The sequence below is a fragment of the Microdochium trichocladiopsis genome (assembly GCF_020744255.1).
Source record: "Microdochium trichocladiopsis strain MPI-CAGE-CH-0230 chromosome Unknown B0I36scaffold_5, whole genome shotgun sequence".
NCBI classification, from domain to species: Eukaryota; Fungi; Ascomycota; class Sordariomycetes; order Xylariales; family Microdochiaceae; genus Microdochium; species Microdochium trichocladiopsis.
Window position 1 is genome coordinate 2,504,694 of NW_025763548.1, and position 16,663 is coordinate 2,521,356.

The window sequence follows — 16,663 nt, forward strand, 5'->3', positions numbered from 1 at the left end:
CGCCCTTTCACACTGCGCAACCCCATTGAATACGATCCTAGTGTCCGCACTGGCGCAACCTCGACCGGCCCCAAGCTCACACGCCTGATGTGCCTGTCTTGATGAGGAGGTCATGCTCCCTCCTGTCGCGACCATGTCGCCGGCCCCATGACCTGCCCACAGCCCCTCCTGTACGAGCCTGCGCCGCAAGCCACACTTCGCCGCTCCTCCTCCTCGTCCTTCCAGATGCGAATCTCCCCGGGCAGGGCTGCCGGAGACTTGCACCTCGAACCTCCCGACGCTCCCTCACGACGACGCGCATACTAGCGAGCGCTGCTCCGACGGAAGAACCGGCCTCACCTCAGAAACAAGGTGGACAAGCAAGGGGAGACAGGAAGCATGGCGGGAAACATGGCAACCTCTTGACCCTGGCGATAGAATCGTCATGCGACGACACGTGCGTGGCGATTCTCGAGCGGGATGCCATCTCGACGACGGGGGACGCCGGCAGCAGCGGCGGAGCGACACTGCACTTCAACGACAAAGTCACCGCCGACAGCCGCGACTTCAAGGGCGTGTACCCGGACGTTGCGGTGCAGTCGCACGTCGCGAGCATGGCGCCGCTGCTGAAGAGGGCGCTGCGGGCGCTGCCTAGGTGCGGCGAGAGTGGTAGCTCCGTGGGCCGCAGCGACGAGGGCGGGCTGGGGGACAAGACGGTCTGGGTTGACGGGCGGGCGCGGCGGAAGCCCGACTTTGTGAGCGTGACGCGGGGGCCGGGCATGATGTCCAACTTGACCGTGGGGCTCATGACGGCCAAGAGCCTCGCCGTGGCGTGGGATGTCCCGTTGCTGGCGGTCAACCACATGGAGGCCCACGCCCTCACGCCACGGCTGGTGCATGCGCTCGAGAAGAAGAAGCAACAGCAGCAGGGGCAGCAGCAGCGACTCTCGCCCCAAGAACAGACGGCCGTGGCGACGGAGCCAGACTTCCCCTTCATCTCGGTGCTCGTGTCTGGCGGGCACAGCCTGCTCGTGCACTCGCGCGGGCTCAACGACCACGCCATCCTCGCCCAAGCCGACAACATTGCCATCGGCGACTTGCTCGACAAGTGCGCCCGGCTCATCCTGCCAGAGGAATACCTCGCTGCCGCCACGGACGTCATGTACGGCAGGCTGCTCGAGGAGTTTGCCTTCCCCCGTCCTCAACAAGAACAACAACACTCCTCCCTTTCCCCGCCAAAGGAATACGATTACGGCTACACGCCACCACAGACCCGCCCAGACGAGCAGCGCATCTACACCTCCCCGTGCCGCCGGGCCTGGTGGCTGACGCCGCCCATGCACGGCTCCGCCGCCATGCGCTACGACTTCTCCGGGCTCAACGGGCGCGTCAAGACCATTGTCACCGACGAGCACCCGGACCTCGGCCTCGACGAGAGGCGCGAGCTCGCGAGGCACACGATGCGCCTGGCCTTTGAGCACCTGGCCAGCAGGCTCGTCATGGCGCTCAAGCGGATCAGGAAGGATGAGGCGCTCGCCGCCGCGCAGCAGGACGGCGGCCACCACGCCTCGGGCAGCACCACCAGCACCACCAGCATAAACACCGTCGTCCTCTCCGGCGGCGTCGCCTCCAACGCCTACCTGCGCCACATCCTGCGCGCGATCCTCGACGTCCGGGGGTTTCCCCACGTGAAACTCATCTTCCCCCCCGTGGCCCTGTGCACCGACAACGCCGCCATGATCGCCTGGACGGGGATGGAGATGTACACCGCGGGCTGGCGGTCGGCGCTCGACGTCAAGCCCATCAAGAAGTGGCCGCTCGATCCGGCCGGCGCTGGCGGCGGGATCCTCGGCGCGCAAGGGTGGTACCGCGACGACTAGGCTTGTCTGCCCGCTTTCATGGCTCACAAGCGAGACGCCCAAAGATCAGAGGCCCTTAGTACATGTGGTGTGGTGTGGTGTCCGCGAGGCTCACGGGCATAGAAGAAGAAGCAGAAGAAGAAGATCTGGGGCCCCAGTGGTATATCCATCCGACAAACTACTTTTCCTTAGCGGCGGAAGCCCCTTCAGTATAGACACCTTTCCCCTCCTCTTGTACACATGCGTGCGCGTTGGCGAGAGGAAGGGGGGGGGGGGGAGGCGACAACTGGTGGGCTCCGTCCTAACCCTGTACTCTTGCAATCATCATCAATACATGTACGATATCACGAGCTCCGAGTATGCCAGGAGCATCATGTAGGAAAGAATCAGGCATTTTTCATGAGTTACGAAGAACAATAGAATCGGACAGCTTTTGCAATTGGATTACACACACACACACACACACACACACACACGGGGACGACGACGGCTTTCCCTCGCCGTGATGTACATGCCACGTAAAGTAGCCTCGACATGTCAGGGAGGGTTTCGTTGTCGAGATGCATTCCATACATACTGGTTCTGGATCTCTGGACGATAACACATCCGCAGAAGCGACACCGGACCGGCAACTGGGGCACTACATATCACAGGCACTAGAAACGGCCAGTCTCCAGCCACGAACTATCATGCTCATAGTCAGATGCTTAGACACTTCACGCAGCAGAACACTCGCACCCAGTCTTGGAATCGCTTTGTCATGATTCTTGTCTTGCTTTGGTTTTGTGACTGTGACTTCTATATCTCTAGTCCCATGCCCATGCCCGCTGAATCCCAGCTTACTCCAGCGCGCTCGTGACGTTGCTGAACTCGCCCTTCTCCAGCTTCGTCTCCCAGAACATCGGGTTCGTGTCCATGAATCCGTGCTTGGTCCAGCCGGCTTCCTTGACATGGTACAAGTTGACGAAACCACCCGAGTACGCGTCACGGTGGGCGGCAGCCAGGATACTGCGCTTGCCGAGCTCGAGCGCGTCCTCATCGCTCAAGTTGTAGTCATACTCGGCGTCGAGGACACCGTACGCAAAGGTCTGACCGGAGCCAACGCAGAACAGGTTGCCTGCGAGCCGCGTGCCGTCGCTGTCGATGTAGTACAGCGCGGGGCCTTCCTCCTTGGTGACGCCCGCACACATGGTGCCCATGGACAGGCCCATGCCCTTGTACTGATAGACGAGGTTTGCGAGGATCTTGGAGGCCGCGGCGACGCTGATGCGGCGCTTGTGGCGGAGCTCGTGCAACCGGCACTGCATGCCCAGCCAGCCGAGCCAGTACTGGCAATCGGCGGCACCACCAGCCATCGTGCCCAGCATCTTGTCGTTGATCTCGATGACCTTCTTGACCGTCTGCGAGGCGATCCAGTTGCCTGCCGTCGCACGCGAATCCGTCGCTACTATGATGCCACCCTTGAAACGGAAGGCGAGAGTTGTCGTGCCGTGGGCAATCTTGATAGGGCAGTCGGGGTTTGACCGGTCGTCGGTAGCGGCGCGGAGCCAGGCGGAGGGCTGTGTTGGAAAGTTAGCATCGAGGTTCTCAAACAGATTGCATGTCTCTCCAGGTCGTCGTCAGATCAAATCAGCGTCGCCCCCATCCGCACTGGCCACGGTGAAGCAGCAATGCTGGAGGGTCTTCTGGGATTCCAGCACCAAACACCGACAAACGACCTTGGGCCTGGGGGGTGGGCGTGGGGGACAGGTACTGACCTGGGCTACAGGCGGCATGGCGAACTTGAGAGACAAGGCAGGCGCCATGTCATCCTGGACATCATCGAAGCTGTCCTCGTGGTGTGTCTCGCGCTGGAGCGCCGCGGGGCGGCTGTATCGGGTGACGAGGGAGTCCATCGTGGGCGGGGAGGGTCGTTGCTTGCTTGCTGGCCAGCAGCGAAGGTCACGCTCGTTGAAGTGCTCTAACCAGTCTGGCCGACGACTTCAATATGTGCTCACAGGCTATGCTGAGATCTGCGGATGCTGGTTGTCGTGCTGAGCGGGCTGGCGAGGTGTGGTTTGGTTTGGTTGTGGATGTGGATGTGTGTGGTGGTTGTCCCAGGCTGGCGGCGGGATGACGACCTCTAGCCCGCCGTGTGGTTGCTGGTATCTCGCTGCAGCTATTAGCTTGGTGCTGCTGCTGCTGCTGCTGCTGCTGCTGCTGTGGAGCTCAAGGCAGCTGGTCCCACGCGTACTGCGAGGCAACTCATTGAAGCTTGTGGCAGGTGGGGCTCCCAGCTTGAGGTGAAGCTCCTGCCCCAGAGTTCATCGTTGGCCCTCTTCTGCCAGCTGCATCGGTCTGCCAAGCTGGCGCAGCTCAAGCTCGACAAGTGTGCAGCATGGCGAGCCTGATGAACCCAACATGCCCGTCCCCATCCTTCAATAGACGTGCGTGCCTGAATTCCACCATATACTGTATACTGAGGAGGCCGGTTCTCCAATCTGGCTTGAAATTGCTATCTCTCAGTCCATTTCGCTTCATTGTAATTAGCAAGTCAACTCACAGCTGCTCATGGCGTTCAGTGTTCCCAAGGTCTATTATAAAAGCTAAATCAAAAATCGTACTATGGAGTATGGCAAACAAAAAAAGAGATCGAGCTGTATGTATTGTGCACATGTCGGTTTGTCATCTATTTGTCTGCTAAGCTAGTCGCCCACGAGAATCCCTTCTACGCGGCGCCCAGCGCGATGAGGAGATGTCGTTTGTCTTCGAATGCTTAGAACCAAAGGAAAAAGAAATACACTTATCCTGGATGAGGAACTTTAGTAACCGCCACGATAGCCCCCATAGCCACCCTGGGCGTAACCTTGCTGATACCCGGGCTGGTTCCCCATCGGCGCCGCGTTACCAAGCAACCCGGCCTGGCTCTGATCCTGGCCGAAGGGAAGCGACGGGGTCAGGGCCCGGTGATACTGGTCGCCCGGGAGACTCAAGTTGTTGGCCTTTGTGGACGGCTGGTCATAAGCGTTACCCTGGTACGGTGCGGCCATCGGGTCGTAAAGGCCCTTCTTCTCGTCCATAACAGTGCTGGTGACGGCAAATGTGGTCGTCGACTCCTTGCCCGAGCCCATGAGAAGAGCGTTGTTGGCGTCGAGGGGAGTCAGATTCTCGGCCTCGCGCTCCAGCCTCTCCTTCTCTGTGCGGTGGACAACACGGTTAGCAAATGTATCCGAAAATGTGCCTGGTAGGGCTTGGAAAACTTACCCATCTGCTTTCTGCGCTTGCGGTGGGGGTTCTCCTTGCAGCAGATGATGATGGCGTTCCATACGAGCAGTATAGCCAAAACACCAGCAAGAGTCGACTGCATGACAATCAGGACGACACCGACCACAGTCTGTGTCGACTGCGAGATGCCAAACTGGTCGACGAAGACCAGGATGCAGACGACCGAGAGCACGCGCACGACCTGGATGGCAATGTTGATGATGTTGGAGGACTTGCGCTCAAAGGGTCTGTTCCAGAGCAGGACGCCGAGCATGAGAGCTTCCACGATGAGCAGGCCAATGGTCTGCGACATGCCGGAACCGTCCAGAGCGGCCATGACAAGGCCCTTGGACAGCATGTACAGGATGACAGGCACGAAGACCCACCAGTAGCTCTTCTTGTAGGCCTCGTAGAAGAGGCTGTACTTGACCCAGGTGTCCTTGTCCTCGTAGAGGCCCGCCGTGTCGCCCTCGCTCTCCTTGAGCTTCCGGGTAATCCACCAAATCTTGAAGGTGAAGAAGCCCAGAATGCCGGTGAACAGACCGAGCGTGACACCCGCCAGAGTCATGGCTGCCCACGAGTCGCCGTGGGTGAACTGGTACACAGAGTAGAGCACCCAGACGCCGTAGAGCAACATGATGAGCGAGGTGATGGATCGTGCAATCGAGCCCCAGTAGTGCTCACGGAAACCCTTCAGCGACTCGGGGAATTTGCCCCAGATTGACCACGCCTCGAGAACAACCTTGACAAGCAGCATGCTGAAGATGATGACGGCGATGATGATGGCGGTGATCAAGAGTACCGTCATAAAGCTGTTGTACGAAGGCACGGATAGTTGTTTGACGTATGCCTCAATACCAGAGACTGTGGACTCGATTCCTGTCGGCTGAGCCGCCGAGCCGCCATCGCCGTCGAGCGTGCCGTTGACCGACGTCTCGACCTGGCGAGTTGCGAGGGTGAGGAATTCGTGGACGGCCCTCTTGAAGGCGGGCGGCTGAGGTTTCCCAGTGGTGCCGTCGGGGAAGACCAGAGTGGTGTTTTGCAAGAGCTTGAAGCTGTCTCTGGTGAGATTACCCCCGGTCGATCCTCGGAAGTCGTCGATGGCAATCTGCATGCTTGACCACGGGATGATACCCATCGAAAAACCAAAGTTCTTGGTAAAACCACGGTATACTGGAGGGAGATTGACCGAGAGCATGCCATACGAAGCAAACGACTGGAATACGCCCATGACCTCTGAGAAGCCCGGGCTCGTGGTTCCTGTGCCTCCGGCCGCCGACGCACCAACACTGGCGATACCAGCACTGGCGGCCGAAACACCACTGAGCACGAGGGCAGCACCAGCGATGCCTGCAGCCACATACGACACTGAAGGCACGTTCATGGTCTTGCCGTTGGATACTTGAGACTGAACGCAACCGGCCTCGACGCCAGTATCCATGTTCTTGAGCGTGACGGAGGCGAAGGCCGCAATGTCGGGGATCTGGAAGGCGATGGCTGGGATCATAGACGCGGCCTCGGCGGGGAGCTCCTGCGTGCCGCGAGCCGAGAAGTTACCGGCGGGGACCGGGCAGAGCTGCTTGACGAACGTGGCCGGGTCGCAAGGCTCGAAGCTCTGAGTGTAGACCTCCTGGCCGTAAGCCGAGACCTTGAGGGTTGCCGTCACATTCTGGACCTTGTTGCTGCTGCCTGCAAGGTCAAAGGTGACGACTTTGGCGGCCGCATTGTACGAGATGTCGACCTTGTCCACGCTGATATCGGAGGTGGTGTTGCAGTTCTTGAAGCCGCTGGTCGTGAGGATGTCCTCGGCCGCCACTCGTGCAACGAGAACGGCCGACCACAGTGCGGCGCTTCGCAAGTTCCACCTCGCCATTTTTTCAATTGGTTTGCTAGCTGCTGTTTCTGAGGGAAACAAGTCGTGGTTCCACCCCTTTTTAATGGGTATTTTGGCTGGCGAGAGGCAGTTGTGTCGTGTCCCCAAAACTCCTCGTTCGGATTCCCAATGCAGGCTTGGCGAGTTCGTGTATATGGAGAAATCAAACGAAGGTCCCTAGCAGAATGGCAGTCGAGATGTCGTGTCCAAATCTGCTTTCATATGCTGTCAAGATGCCGAATGTGTCTACTACGAGATGTTGAGAAAGTCGTCGGTTCGAAGTTTCGAAGGAAGCGATGGTCGTGAAGGTTTCGAGAGAGAGAAAAAGACGATGTTGTTGAACGTCTGATCAAAGACGGCAGGATCAACCTGGCTGAGAAACGAAGAAACGGAAAGGAAACGACAAGGAGGATTGCCGTGAGGGCGTCGAAAGGCGACGATGCTGGCTGGCAATCACCAGAAAGAAGGTGGGTTGGAGATGACCGAGAAGAAAGGAAGCCGTGAGAGGCAGTCGGGGGGCGTCTACGAGGGAGTGGAGGAGTGCGAGGGCGTTCGGGTTGGGGTGCCGGCGGGATGGCGTTGCCGCCAGCATAAGATGAAACACGTCGTCGGGCGAGGATGACGGGGTTTAGCCCACGATGGTGAGAAGGAGCGGAGAGTGTGTAAGTGGAACAGGACAGACGCCACTTGGAGCGGAAGCGCTGGTTGTTTTTCCTCTGCTTCGCACCCTGGCCGGGACCAGAGAAGAAATGACGACCAAAGAAGCTCTGACCGGTGCAGAGCTGGGCGCAGAGGCCCGCTTGAGGCACGTAGGCATTGGGCATAATTAAGTCGAGCTCGTCGTCGACCGATGCCCCTGGCGGTTGTGGTTGGATGTGCACATCTCGAACACCTGGGCGGGCTGGCTGGGAGGGCCCGCCTCAGACACGCAGCCCTGCCCGGTGCTGGACAGGCTCCACCACTCAAGCTCCTGCCGCGCAGGCCCACTCCGCCTCACGGCCCTAAAGAGTGGGCACCAGGCATTCCAGTCGCGGGCTGGCGTGTCGCCAAACCGACGGCGCCAGGGGGGTCATCGCAGCACTCTCTCCAAACGGTCCGCTCGATTGGCTGGCGGGCCTCGCGACGCCTGCCCCTGGACCCACTCGTCCAAGACCAGGGCCCGGCCCCTTGGCCGCCAGGCGCCCGCGAAACGGCCCTCTGACGCTGGACCTTGTGCTCGGCGCCTCACCAAGCACCACCAGCCAGCCAGCTAGCGACTTCCATGTCGAGGCGGCTACGAGGATACATCCGTCCACCAAGTATTATGCAGAGCAGCTCTCGGGGAAGTGCTTATTTCACAATGGGTGTATCAACAATGACAAGACTCGGCCTCCTGCTTCAACACTTGCTTCTCTTTGTCGCAACTGGAGCTGATCACTTGCAAGGGGAACACAGCAAAGCAAGCAAGCATGCAAGCAAAGCCGCAAGGCTTGCATAAAGTCTGGTGCTCTGTCTGAAACCGCACCCCGCTCCACAGCCTCCAGTCACGGCTTTCGCGTCCTCGTCCATTTGCGTCCTTATCCCATCATCAAATTCGCCCGCTTGATCACCTGCACGCAAGCAACAGCAGTGGACCAGGCCCAAGCCTCGTTCTGCTGCTGCTGGTCGTCGTCGTCGTCGTCGTCGTCGTCGTGTCGTCAGAACCCCCCCAACAAAGATGATCACCACCAGCCCCTACCACGTTCGTAGCTACATCCCGCCGCTTATCCCCCCAGTGTGGGTTATTCCCAGAATTTCCCAAGGGCCGCGCGCTCTCTGAATGCTCCCCCATGCCGAATCTGAGGCTGTGCAGGAGCAGCAGCAGCAGCGTGGAGAAAGTGATGATCTTCAGTCTCATTCATGGCACCACCCCAGCCTGTCTCGACCATTTAACCAGGATTATCAAGGTGATCAAGGCACGCGCACTCTTTATGTGGGTGGGTGATCTCCTCCCTCACCCTGTCGTGTAGGGGGGATACGAAGGGAGGGAGGGAAGGAACGCTTAGACCAAGGCAGGCATCACCAAAACGCTCGCTGCTAATTAACCTTGGACCAGAAGGAATCTCATCCGCCCAGCCATCCCGTCTGTGTTCCTGCAGATGCGGAGCACGCACGTACATAATAGTAGTACATAGTAGTGTAGGTTCAACAAAATGCCAGCACGCACGTGATGTCATGCATGCAGATTTCATCCCATTGTCCAGGGTTCCGTCGTGCTCCAGAAGCAGATCCATCTCGCCTCGTCCTTAAAAAGTCCGCAAGCAGGTCAAACATGAACGATCCCTTCTCCATCCACGGGGAGGATCCAGCGTTCGCCTTGTTCAGCATTCCTACCTCCATACAAGCAGGGCACATAGAGTTTATATGTCAGTCAACACTCATGCCTTATAGTGGGGAGGAGGCGGGCCAAAGCAACCATGCACATCTGCTCTGCCAGCCGTGTATCTACTCGTCAGGTAGTTTGCGAGTAAGGTCAGCGCAGGGAGATGGGGGACGGGATTCCCGGAAATGGGTAGACAAAATCCCAGCGGTAGGCAGCCAACAGGACATGATCCGCGAACTCTCCCAGACTCTTGATGAAAGCGGACCTGGACGGCGATCGCTGCGCGCCTTTAGGCCCGTGAATGTCAGAGCTCCTTTCAACCCCATTCACGGTGGAACTGCGCAGATCCCGCATCCTCACTGATTTGTATGACGCTCCACGAACAGGTCGGCGTAGAAACAAAGAGCATATATTGTGAGTCCGTAAATCATCATTGTTGATGTGCTGGAGAAAAGCCCCCAGTGCAGTCTAAATGCTCCTCATCTGAAGGTCAAAACGTATAGTGTATCTAAAACCATTTCCGTAAATCCTAATCGAACGCTGCGCACCCACAAATTTCAAACCACGACATCCTTCCTTACTGGGGATAGAATTGCATAGGGCCCTGGTGAGGTGACCGGGAGTATGGCGAGGCCGACCCCTGGTGACTGTACTGTGGCACCGACGGGTGCATTGTCTGCACATTCGGATTGGCCATGAGCCCATCGTAGACCAAAGCTTGCCCTGGCGCATTTTGAATGCCCAGCGAATTGGTCTGAAAGTTTGGAAACGCCTCCATATCCGGGTTGGCCATGTTCACAAAGGAGCTTGTACCATCAAAATGCGCGCCATTAGTGACTGCCATTTGGTACGGTGCCTGTGCCTGTGCCATGTCGTGCGGGACCTGGTTCAGCATGAAGCCTGGTTGCTGACCCAATCCAGGATCCGCGTAGTAGGATGAATCCATCGGCTGCGCGTAGGTGGTTGATGGCATCATACCGATGCCGAATTCATGTTGTTGAGCATAAGTGAGATCACCCGGCGTTGTTGCCACGAATTGGCCAGACATGTCATAGCCTCTGGGCTCCTGTTTGACCTGAGGCTGTGCATTGTTCAGAGATCCAAAGTTGACCGGAGGCGGGTCTTGCACAGGGCTGATGAGCGTGTCTGCATCAAGGTCTTTCGCGGCCACCAACTTCAGGACAGGCAGGCTGATGTGCTCCATGTGTTTTGCAAGGTGGACAGTGAGCTTCTTCCATGTTGGAAAAGTCTTGTTGCAGAATCGACATGGCTCCTCCATAGGCTTTACACCGGTCTCGGTGTGGCACTGCTCGACTTTGGACCATGTTGGATCAGAGGCGCCGGCTCGTTTGACGTCTGCCTTGGTCTTGACTTTGGGCTCGGGGAACTTGTGCTCGCGAACAAGATGTTGCAGAAAGTTGTCTCGCCTATAGCAGATGTGGCGGCAATCCTCTACGTCGCACGTCCACCACTCGAGATGGCGATGGCCTTCGTTCTCGTGGCGCACCCAATCCGCCTTGCGCTTGAACAGCTTGGTGTCTCGGCACCGGTCCCAAGTACAGGTGAAAGGTGCAACATCTTCGTGCACATGCTTTGTCCAGTCTGATGGTTTGGTAAACTTCTTGCTGTTGAAACACAACTGACACTCGAACTCTGCAGGCAGAGAGCTTGTCGGTGGCATAGGAATACCGGTCGGAAAATTCTCGCTACTCAGCGCATCGAGAGGGCTGTCTCCATCGGATCGAGGATCAGGCCGTGCTTCTAGGATTTTGGCGGATCCTCCTTGCGCAATGCACATGCGCCCGCTCTGACATTTTCCCGTGCTGATAGTAGCAAGATGTTTGACCTTGAGCTGGCAAAGAGCTTTGTAGCGTATCATCATGGAATGTGCGACACGGTCCACAAGATATCGACTGTTGTCGTTTACCTGCCCGTCTGCGCTGAGCATGGCTGGGTTGAGACGCACAATATGCTGTTTGAACCCTTCCAAGGTGGGAATGATCTCGACCCGGGCGTCAAGTTGGAGCTGCGCGTCATCATCCTCATCCTCATCTGCATCATCTTCATCATCGTCAACTTCAGGCTTTGTACGGCTCTTGGCGAGCTGAGCGACAGGTGGACCGCCCTGCGCCTTGAGTAGGCCGACCAGCGCACTGGGCGCGTCGCCACGACTGTTCGTTGTGAGCTCAGTCTTACTACGCGGTCGGCGCAGAGTGTTTTTGATGGGTGGCACGCCGAGAGCGCTGAAGCCACCGAATGGACTTTTGGGCGAAGACATCGATGCGGCGCTGACAGATCCAGTGCGGGTGTGATGCTGCGAGCCGATAGAAGCTGCTCCAGCCGCCATGCCGAGAATGGCCGTGTCGAGACTGGGCACCGGCTTCCGGTTGAAACCCCAACTCGGCGAGCGACTCGGCGGTGCGAGGCTATCTTTGGACTCGCGGCGTTCTGGTTCGTAGTGCTGTTCTGTCTGGTCAGATGAGGTCTCTGTCGTGGTGGTTGGTCTGCGCTTTCGTTGATTGGTGCTGGACTTCCTGACGAGACTCGGAATTCTGGAAATGAGACTGGGTCGCCGAGCATGGCTGTCCTTGCCACTGATGGAGAGCTTCTTGAGGAAATTACCGCTGACCACGCCTTCCACGTCGATGACGCTTGGAAGACTGCGGCGACGAGTTCCCCAGGTCGCGGCTCTCGACACGATAGAGGCACTGTCAAACTGCTGCTGCTTCTGGAGCCTGATCATAGCTTCCTGTGCTGTCTCTGGAACAGTACGCTCGGTCTGGATCGGCTGCATTCGTAGGCCCGTTTCCCAGGGCATGGTCCCTCTCATGATTTGAATGTCCGTCTCGTTCACAGGACCACGCCCGGCAGCATTATAATACATTTGCCCTTCTATGTGGCGATTGACTGTCTGATCACCCAGGGGAATCTCACGTGGTGAGACGTTGTCGTCGCCGAGCTCCACCTTTTCTGCTGGTTTTTCGACGAAATGAGGGTCGATTGATGCGCTGCGGGATCTCGTGATCCATGCTTGCACACCTTGGTTCTTCTCCTCGACCTCGCGCTTTGCAGCCTGCTGGTTGATGCTTTGGCCCAACTCACCAGTGGCTCTTTGGCCGGGAGCTATGCCTTGTCGGCCGCCGGAAGAAGAAGAAGAGCCGTCACTGCCGTGGGCGTTTCTTGACACCCCAGACAGGCTTGATTCTGCTATGTGGCCGGCAAAGTCGCCGGCAGCACTGCGCGGAGCCCTTACTGTTAATGGACTTCCAAGAACAGCGACGGGAGGTTCGGCATCGTGTGCCCGCCCGGCAGACTCCCACTCCGAGACAGTCACCCGTGGGCTGATCATGGCCAATGAGGCGAAAGCGACGGGATTCTCGTCTCCGGACCAGCCTCCGTCGTTGGTATCTGGAGTAAGTTGTGGTGCCGTCTGGCTCGAGTCGACCGAATGCGCGGCCGACTGTGTAACAGCGTCGCGCCCCAAGATCGGGTTGGCTGTCGTCGAGTGGGATGATTTCGTGTCACCAAACACACCAGAGTTATAGGTAATGGGGGTCTTGTCTGGACTGATGGGATAGAGGGCGGCCTGATCTGGCGTGGCAGAGACGAGATCTGGGAAAGGCACCGTGTCGTCGATACCGTCGAGGTTCAGGAACTCTTCCCCGAGAAACGAAGGCGTGTTGCTAACTCCAGCGTCGGCAAAGCTGGCTCCGAAGAACTGGTCATCCGAGTGCTCGAGCATGAAGTCGCTAGAGGCGGCAATGCTGAGAGACGAGTCGGGCGTGTGAGAGAAAGCATCTGGAGACGTGGCACTGCTGAGTACATGAGCGGAAGAATGCGGCGACAGCAGGTGCGAGTCTGCAGGCGTGATCGGGTGTGCGAGCGTGTGGTGGTGGTTGGCGAGGCTATCGCCAGGCATCTGGGAGTGTGCGGGGCGGGGCTGCTTCCGATCGCCTTGGTCCGGGGAGCCCAGGAAGCCTGTGAATGAGGAAGACATGGCGGTGTGTGTTGGCCGTGGAGGCGGAGCGGTCCTGGAGGGTTAAGTATGAGCCGTCGCGCAGGATGCCTCTGACCGCGCCGCGCCTGGATGCAACAACTCTCAGTTGGATCGCATGGTCTCGTGCGGCTGGCAGTGGAGGGGTGGGGGGGACCAGTGTCCAGCAGCTGATGGTACAACAGCCGGCGCAAGTGATGAGAAAGGTACAGAGGAACGTGCTTTGAGCAGTGGCCTGCGAGATAGTTGCGCACGAGACGTTTCGCGTGATAGCAAGACCCGGGAAGCAAGATGTAAGTAGGACGCAGGAAGCTGCGAGTTACGCGAGTGGGAGAATGGCGTCAAAGGGTGGATGGGGAGTCGAAGTGGGTGGCAGGTGGAGCACGGAGGGCGGGCTGGGCTGAGCTGGAGCAGGCAGGTAGGTGAGGTGTGTGCCGGGGGGATCTGGGACCTGGCCTAACGGAGTCGGTCCAGCAGAGCCTGGCGTGACAGCGTCCCTTGGGGCCGGGCTGGTCACGACGGCGCTTAGAGCTTGACGAGGATGGGGGGCTCAGCCAGCTCGGCCGGCTGTCTGTCTGTCTGTCTGTCTGTCTGTCTGTCTGTCTGTCTGTTGTCGAGAGACAACCCTTGAGGGAGGGATTGGGGTCGCGTGGGAGCTAATTCCTGCGCAAAGGTGGAAATACTCGCTGCGCCGACTTTGCAAGGGCTGGCTAGGGCAGAAATGCCGTCATAGGCCGGGCACTGCTTTCTGCACCAGACTCTGTGCAATGAGGCCGTGCAGGTCGACGCCTGGGGTGGTGGTGTCGTCGGTCCGTATTCAGAGGACTGGACAGGGTTTTGTGGGGTCGGCTCAGCCCGCGCCTGGGAATGGAATAATAACCGGGCCTACCTAAGGTAGGTCTGGCGAGAAGCACGGCAACAGGACCTGGCTGGAGAGACTGCTGCTGTGACCACGGAGATGTTGCGTTGGCACTCGATGATGCGCTGCACAGAGGAGCAATAACTCATTGCGCCTGGCGACAGACTCCTGTGGGAATGAATGGCACTATGGTGCGCGCACCGCCGAGGGTCTGCCTGCCTGCCTGCGGGTCTCGGTCGCACGACGACTCGACCCTGGGCGAGGCTCGAGAAACAACGCCGGGCTTGGGAAGTTGCAGTCTGCCCGCCGCAAGGCGTTTCCAGCCTGCGGGTGGGTCCCCCAAGGCACTCTTGCTCAGCCGCCCCGCCGGCACTCGTCCACCGCCCCGCCGGCACTCGTCCACAGCTGCCCTGCCTCCACTGGCGGAATGCTTCCACTGGGATCCTCATCCATTCATCCCACCTGCCGATCGCTGGGTATGCCTCCCAAGGTTGCGACACCCACGTCATGGAAGCACCCAGCAGGCATACCGGCAGTGTCTGGACATGTCACTCTGGACGAGCCGTCAAGCAGTCGCAGATGTGCTTGGGAAGAGCTCCTTGGGAGGCCTGCGTAATTCTCCTCATACCAATCCGCCTTGTGGCCATCTTGTTCGTGTTTCTCCATCATTGGGTCCTGCATGAGCATCCTTCAACCAGGAGAGAGACCTTGCAACGCTTTCTTCCCTCCCCATGCGGGAAGCAATGCCACCAGGCCAAGCTTTCTTGGTGGCTTCTTGGTGCACGGCAGTGGTTCCGCTGAGCCACGATGCGCAGAGCTTGGACTTCCCGTAGGAGGGTCACCACAAAGGGCACGAACTTCCTCCTCAACCGCACATTTGACATGGCCAATGTCTCTTCGTCGAGACTCTCCACACACTCTCTCAAATGGTGGGACTAAGCACAACTAGGCCAGCCCACTCGTGGGACCTGAATTGTGACAAAGGTTGTTGCGAGCCGAGCAATGCACAGCCAGTCTTGGCTCGGGGATATCCTATTAGTAGTAGATCGTCCTGTTGTTTCAATGGAATACTCTTCTGGCCTTGCCGAACATCAACTTTGTTGCCCTGGTCGTTTGATCCCGCATCTCACCCGGTTAAGGTGCGGCCAGCCAGTGAAGACTTCTAAACTTAGCAGTGAGCGGGTGGGGCCTCCATCCCGGGGCCCCACTTTGGATGGCACTTGGGGCTCAACGTCACTCCACACGATCCCGATCATCGTGGACCACGACTTCATCATTCCCCAGTGTGTGGCGGCCAATTGAACGGTGACATCCTCGGCACGGCAACACTGCTGGTAGTAAACGCCGCATAGAAGCTCAATTCCTAGCCCCAATCTCTCCACTCTTCGGTTTGAGCCAGCAGTCAGACGCAGCGGGATGTTCCAGGTGAGTCTCGATGTTCCATGCCCTGGTCGTGATCCCACAGCCGAGCGACCAGGTGGTTCCTTTGTACGGAAATCAGACTCTACGAAAGCCATTGGGTCGCTCTCTACGTGGTATTGTGCACCAGTTCTGACCCGAGACCTCCCCGCCAGCCCGGCGCTGAGGACCGCTTCCACCTGCGGATGCACCGCGCGCGCTCCGTAGTCCTCACCTCACAAGAGTATGTCAACCCTTTTCCCCTTCGGGCTCTTGTAGAAACGCTGTTTCGAGTCATGGCATTTTCACTCATGCTAATAAAACCCCCGAAAAAACATAGACTCGTCGAGATCCGCGCCGCCCAGCGCACCTTTGAGGGCGCCTACATGCGCACGGCCCTCTCCCTGTTCTCCTTCTCCCTCATCATCCTCAAGATCTTCACGTCCGAGTTCTACGCCATCGGCGCGCTCTTTGCCGTCTACGGCGGCGCCGTGCTCGTCTGCGCCGTGTACCGGCGGTACCAGGGCAACCGGCAGTTCTTCACCGTCACGGGCCATGACGGCGAGGTCGCCAAGCGCTTCCGCACGAGCGGCAACACGGTGCTCATCCTCACCAGCCTCAGCGCCGCGGCGTACGTCACCCTGATCGTGCTGACGTGGCAGCTTTCCACGTGAATAGATGTGGATCTGAACACGGTGGCCGTGACGACCGGGCGTGTGGCCCTGCGTTGTTTTCCTTCTTGTGGTGTGTGGCGTGGCATGGAGAGATAGAAAAGAGGAAGAGGAAAAAGAAAAGCGAACGAGGATATGTTCCAATTTTGATTTCGGAAAGGGGGTTCGGCGTTCAAATTTTAGGAATTTATACGGATCATGCATGGGTTCGGCTTGTATAAGCCTATACGTTGGATTCTCAATCAACCCAGGTATGGTTCATGTTCATGTTCATGCAATCATGCGGATGCCATTGGTGTCCTTGCTTGGCTTATAAAGAGACGCCTTGTCTTTCGTGTATCGGTGTATGGACATCTCTGCGTTGAAAATCCCAATGTCTGATGCCGACTACGCGTGAAAACAATTGCCAATTGTGTTTGGGGCTGCACTGGGCAATAAAAGATGCG

The 16,663-nt window shown here is 58.2% G+C and overlaps 7 protein-coding genes across 7 annotated transcripts; 4 read left to right on the top strand and 3 right to left on the bottom strand.

Annotated features, from left to right (window-relative positions):
- The first annotated feature begins 20 nt into the window (after nucleotides 1-20).
- On the top strand, nucleotides 21-2,118 carry B0I36DRAFT_323738 (glycoprotease family-domain-containing protein). Its single transcript, XM_046154014.1, has one exon. It carries the CDS (start codon nucleotides 102-104, stop codon nucleotides 1,857-1,859), a length of 1,758 nt encoding a protein of 585 aa, XP_046013029.1. The 5' UTR covers nucleotides 21-101; the 3' UTR covers nucleotides 1,860-2,118.
- A 559-nt stretch (nucleotides 2,119-2,677) lies between these two features.
- B0I36DRAFT_243090 (proteasome component PRE2) lies at nucleotides 2,678-3,733 on the bottom strand (the record flags this gene model as incomplete). Its single annotated transcript, XM_046149961.1, has 2 exons — nucleotides 2,678-3,397; nucleotides 3,596-3,733. 2 exons carry the CDS (start codon nucleotides 3,731-3,733, stop codon nucleotides 2,678-2,680), a joined length of 858 nt encoding a protein of 285 aa, XP_046013030.1.
- Nucleotides 3,734-4,639: 906 nt separating this feature from the next.
- B0I36DRAFT_243557 (uncharacterized protein) lies at nucleotides 4,640-6,954 on the bottom strand (the record flags this gene model as incomplete). Its single annotated transcript, XM_046149992.1, has 2 exons — nucleotides 4,640-5,013; nucleotides 5,082-6,954. The coding sequence occupies 2 exons, from the start codon at nucleotides 6,952-6,954 to the stop codon at nucleotides 4,640-4,642; spliced, it is 2,247 nt and encodes a 748-aa protein (XP_046013031.1).
- A 2,032-nt stretch (nucleotides 6,955-8,986) lies between these two features.
- On the top strand, nucleotides 8,987-9,765 carry B0I36DRAFT_121889 (uncharacterized protein). The gene has a single exon (XM_046148051.1). It carries the CDS (start codon nucleotides 9,143-9,145, stop codon nucleotides 9,656-9,658), a length of 516 nt encoding a protein of 171 aa, XP_046013032.1. The 5' UTR covers nucleotides 8,987-9,142; the 3' UTR covers nucleotides 9,659-9,765.
- On the bottom strand, nucleotides 9,567-12,964 carry B0I36DRAFT_323742 (uncharacterized protein). The gene has a single exon (XM_046154015.1). It carries the CDS (start codon nucleotides 12,642-12,644, stop codon nucleotides 9,873-9,875), a length of 2,772 nt encoding a protein of 923 aa, XP_046013033.1. The 5' UTR covers nucleotides 12,645-12,964; the 3' UTR covers nucleotides 9,567-9,872.
- A 1,639-nt stretch (nucleotides 12,965-14,603) lies between these two features.
- On the top strand, nucleotides 14,604-15,237 carry B0I36DRAFT_323744 (uncharacterized protein). The gene has a single exon (XM_046154016.1). It carries the CDS (start codon nucleotides 14,656-14,658, stop codon nucleotides 14,947-14,949), a length of 294 nt encoding a protein of 97 aa, XP_046013034.1. The 5' UTR covers nucleotides 14,604-14,655; the 3' UTR covers nucleotides 14,950-15,237.
- A 4-nt stretch (nucleotides 15,238-15,241) lies between these two features.
- Nucleotides 15,242-16,650, top strand: B0I36DRAFT_384151 (uncharacterized protein). The gene is made up of 3 exons (XM_046160984.1): nucleotides 15,242-15,573; nucleotides 15,723-15,790; nucleotides 15,887-16,650. Exons 1-3 carry the CDS (start codon nucleotides 15,565-15,567, stop codon nucleotides 16,218-16,220), a joined length of 411 nt encoding a protein of 136 aa, XP_046013035.1. The 5' UTR covers nucleotides 15,242-15,564; the 3' UTR covers nucleotides 16,221-16,650.
- Nucleotides 16,651-16,663: the final 13 nt, after the last annotated feature.

Excerpts from the sequence above, each read along its gene's own strand:
- B0I36DRAFT_323738 (XM_046154014.1), top strand. The coding sequence starts at position 102 with ATGAGGAGGTCATGCTCCCTCCTGTCGCGACCATGTCGCCGGCCCCAT.
- B0I36DRAFT_121889 (XM_046148051.1), top strand. The coding sequence starts at position 9,143 with ATGTCATGCATGCAGATTTCATCCCATTGTCCAGGGTTCCGTCGTGCT.
- B0I36DRAFT_323742 (XM_046154015.1), bottom strand. The coding sequence starts at position 12,644 with ATGATCAGCCCACGGGTGACTGTCTCGGAGTGGGAGTCTGCCGGGCGG.
- B0I36DRAFT_323744 (XM_046154016.1), top strand. The coding sequence starts at position 14,656 with ATGGAAGCACCCAGCAGGCATACCGGCAGTGTCTGGACATGTCACTCT.
- B0I36DRAFT_384151 (XM_046160984.1), top strand. Across the intron at positions 15,791-15,886 it reads GTAGTCCTCACCTCACAAGA|ACTCGTCGAGATCCGCGCCG; the intron begins GTATGTCAACCC and ends GAAAAAACATAG.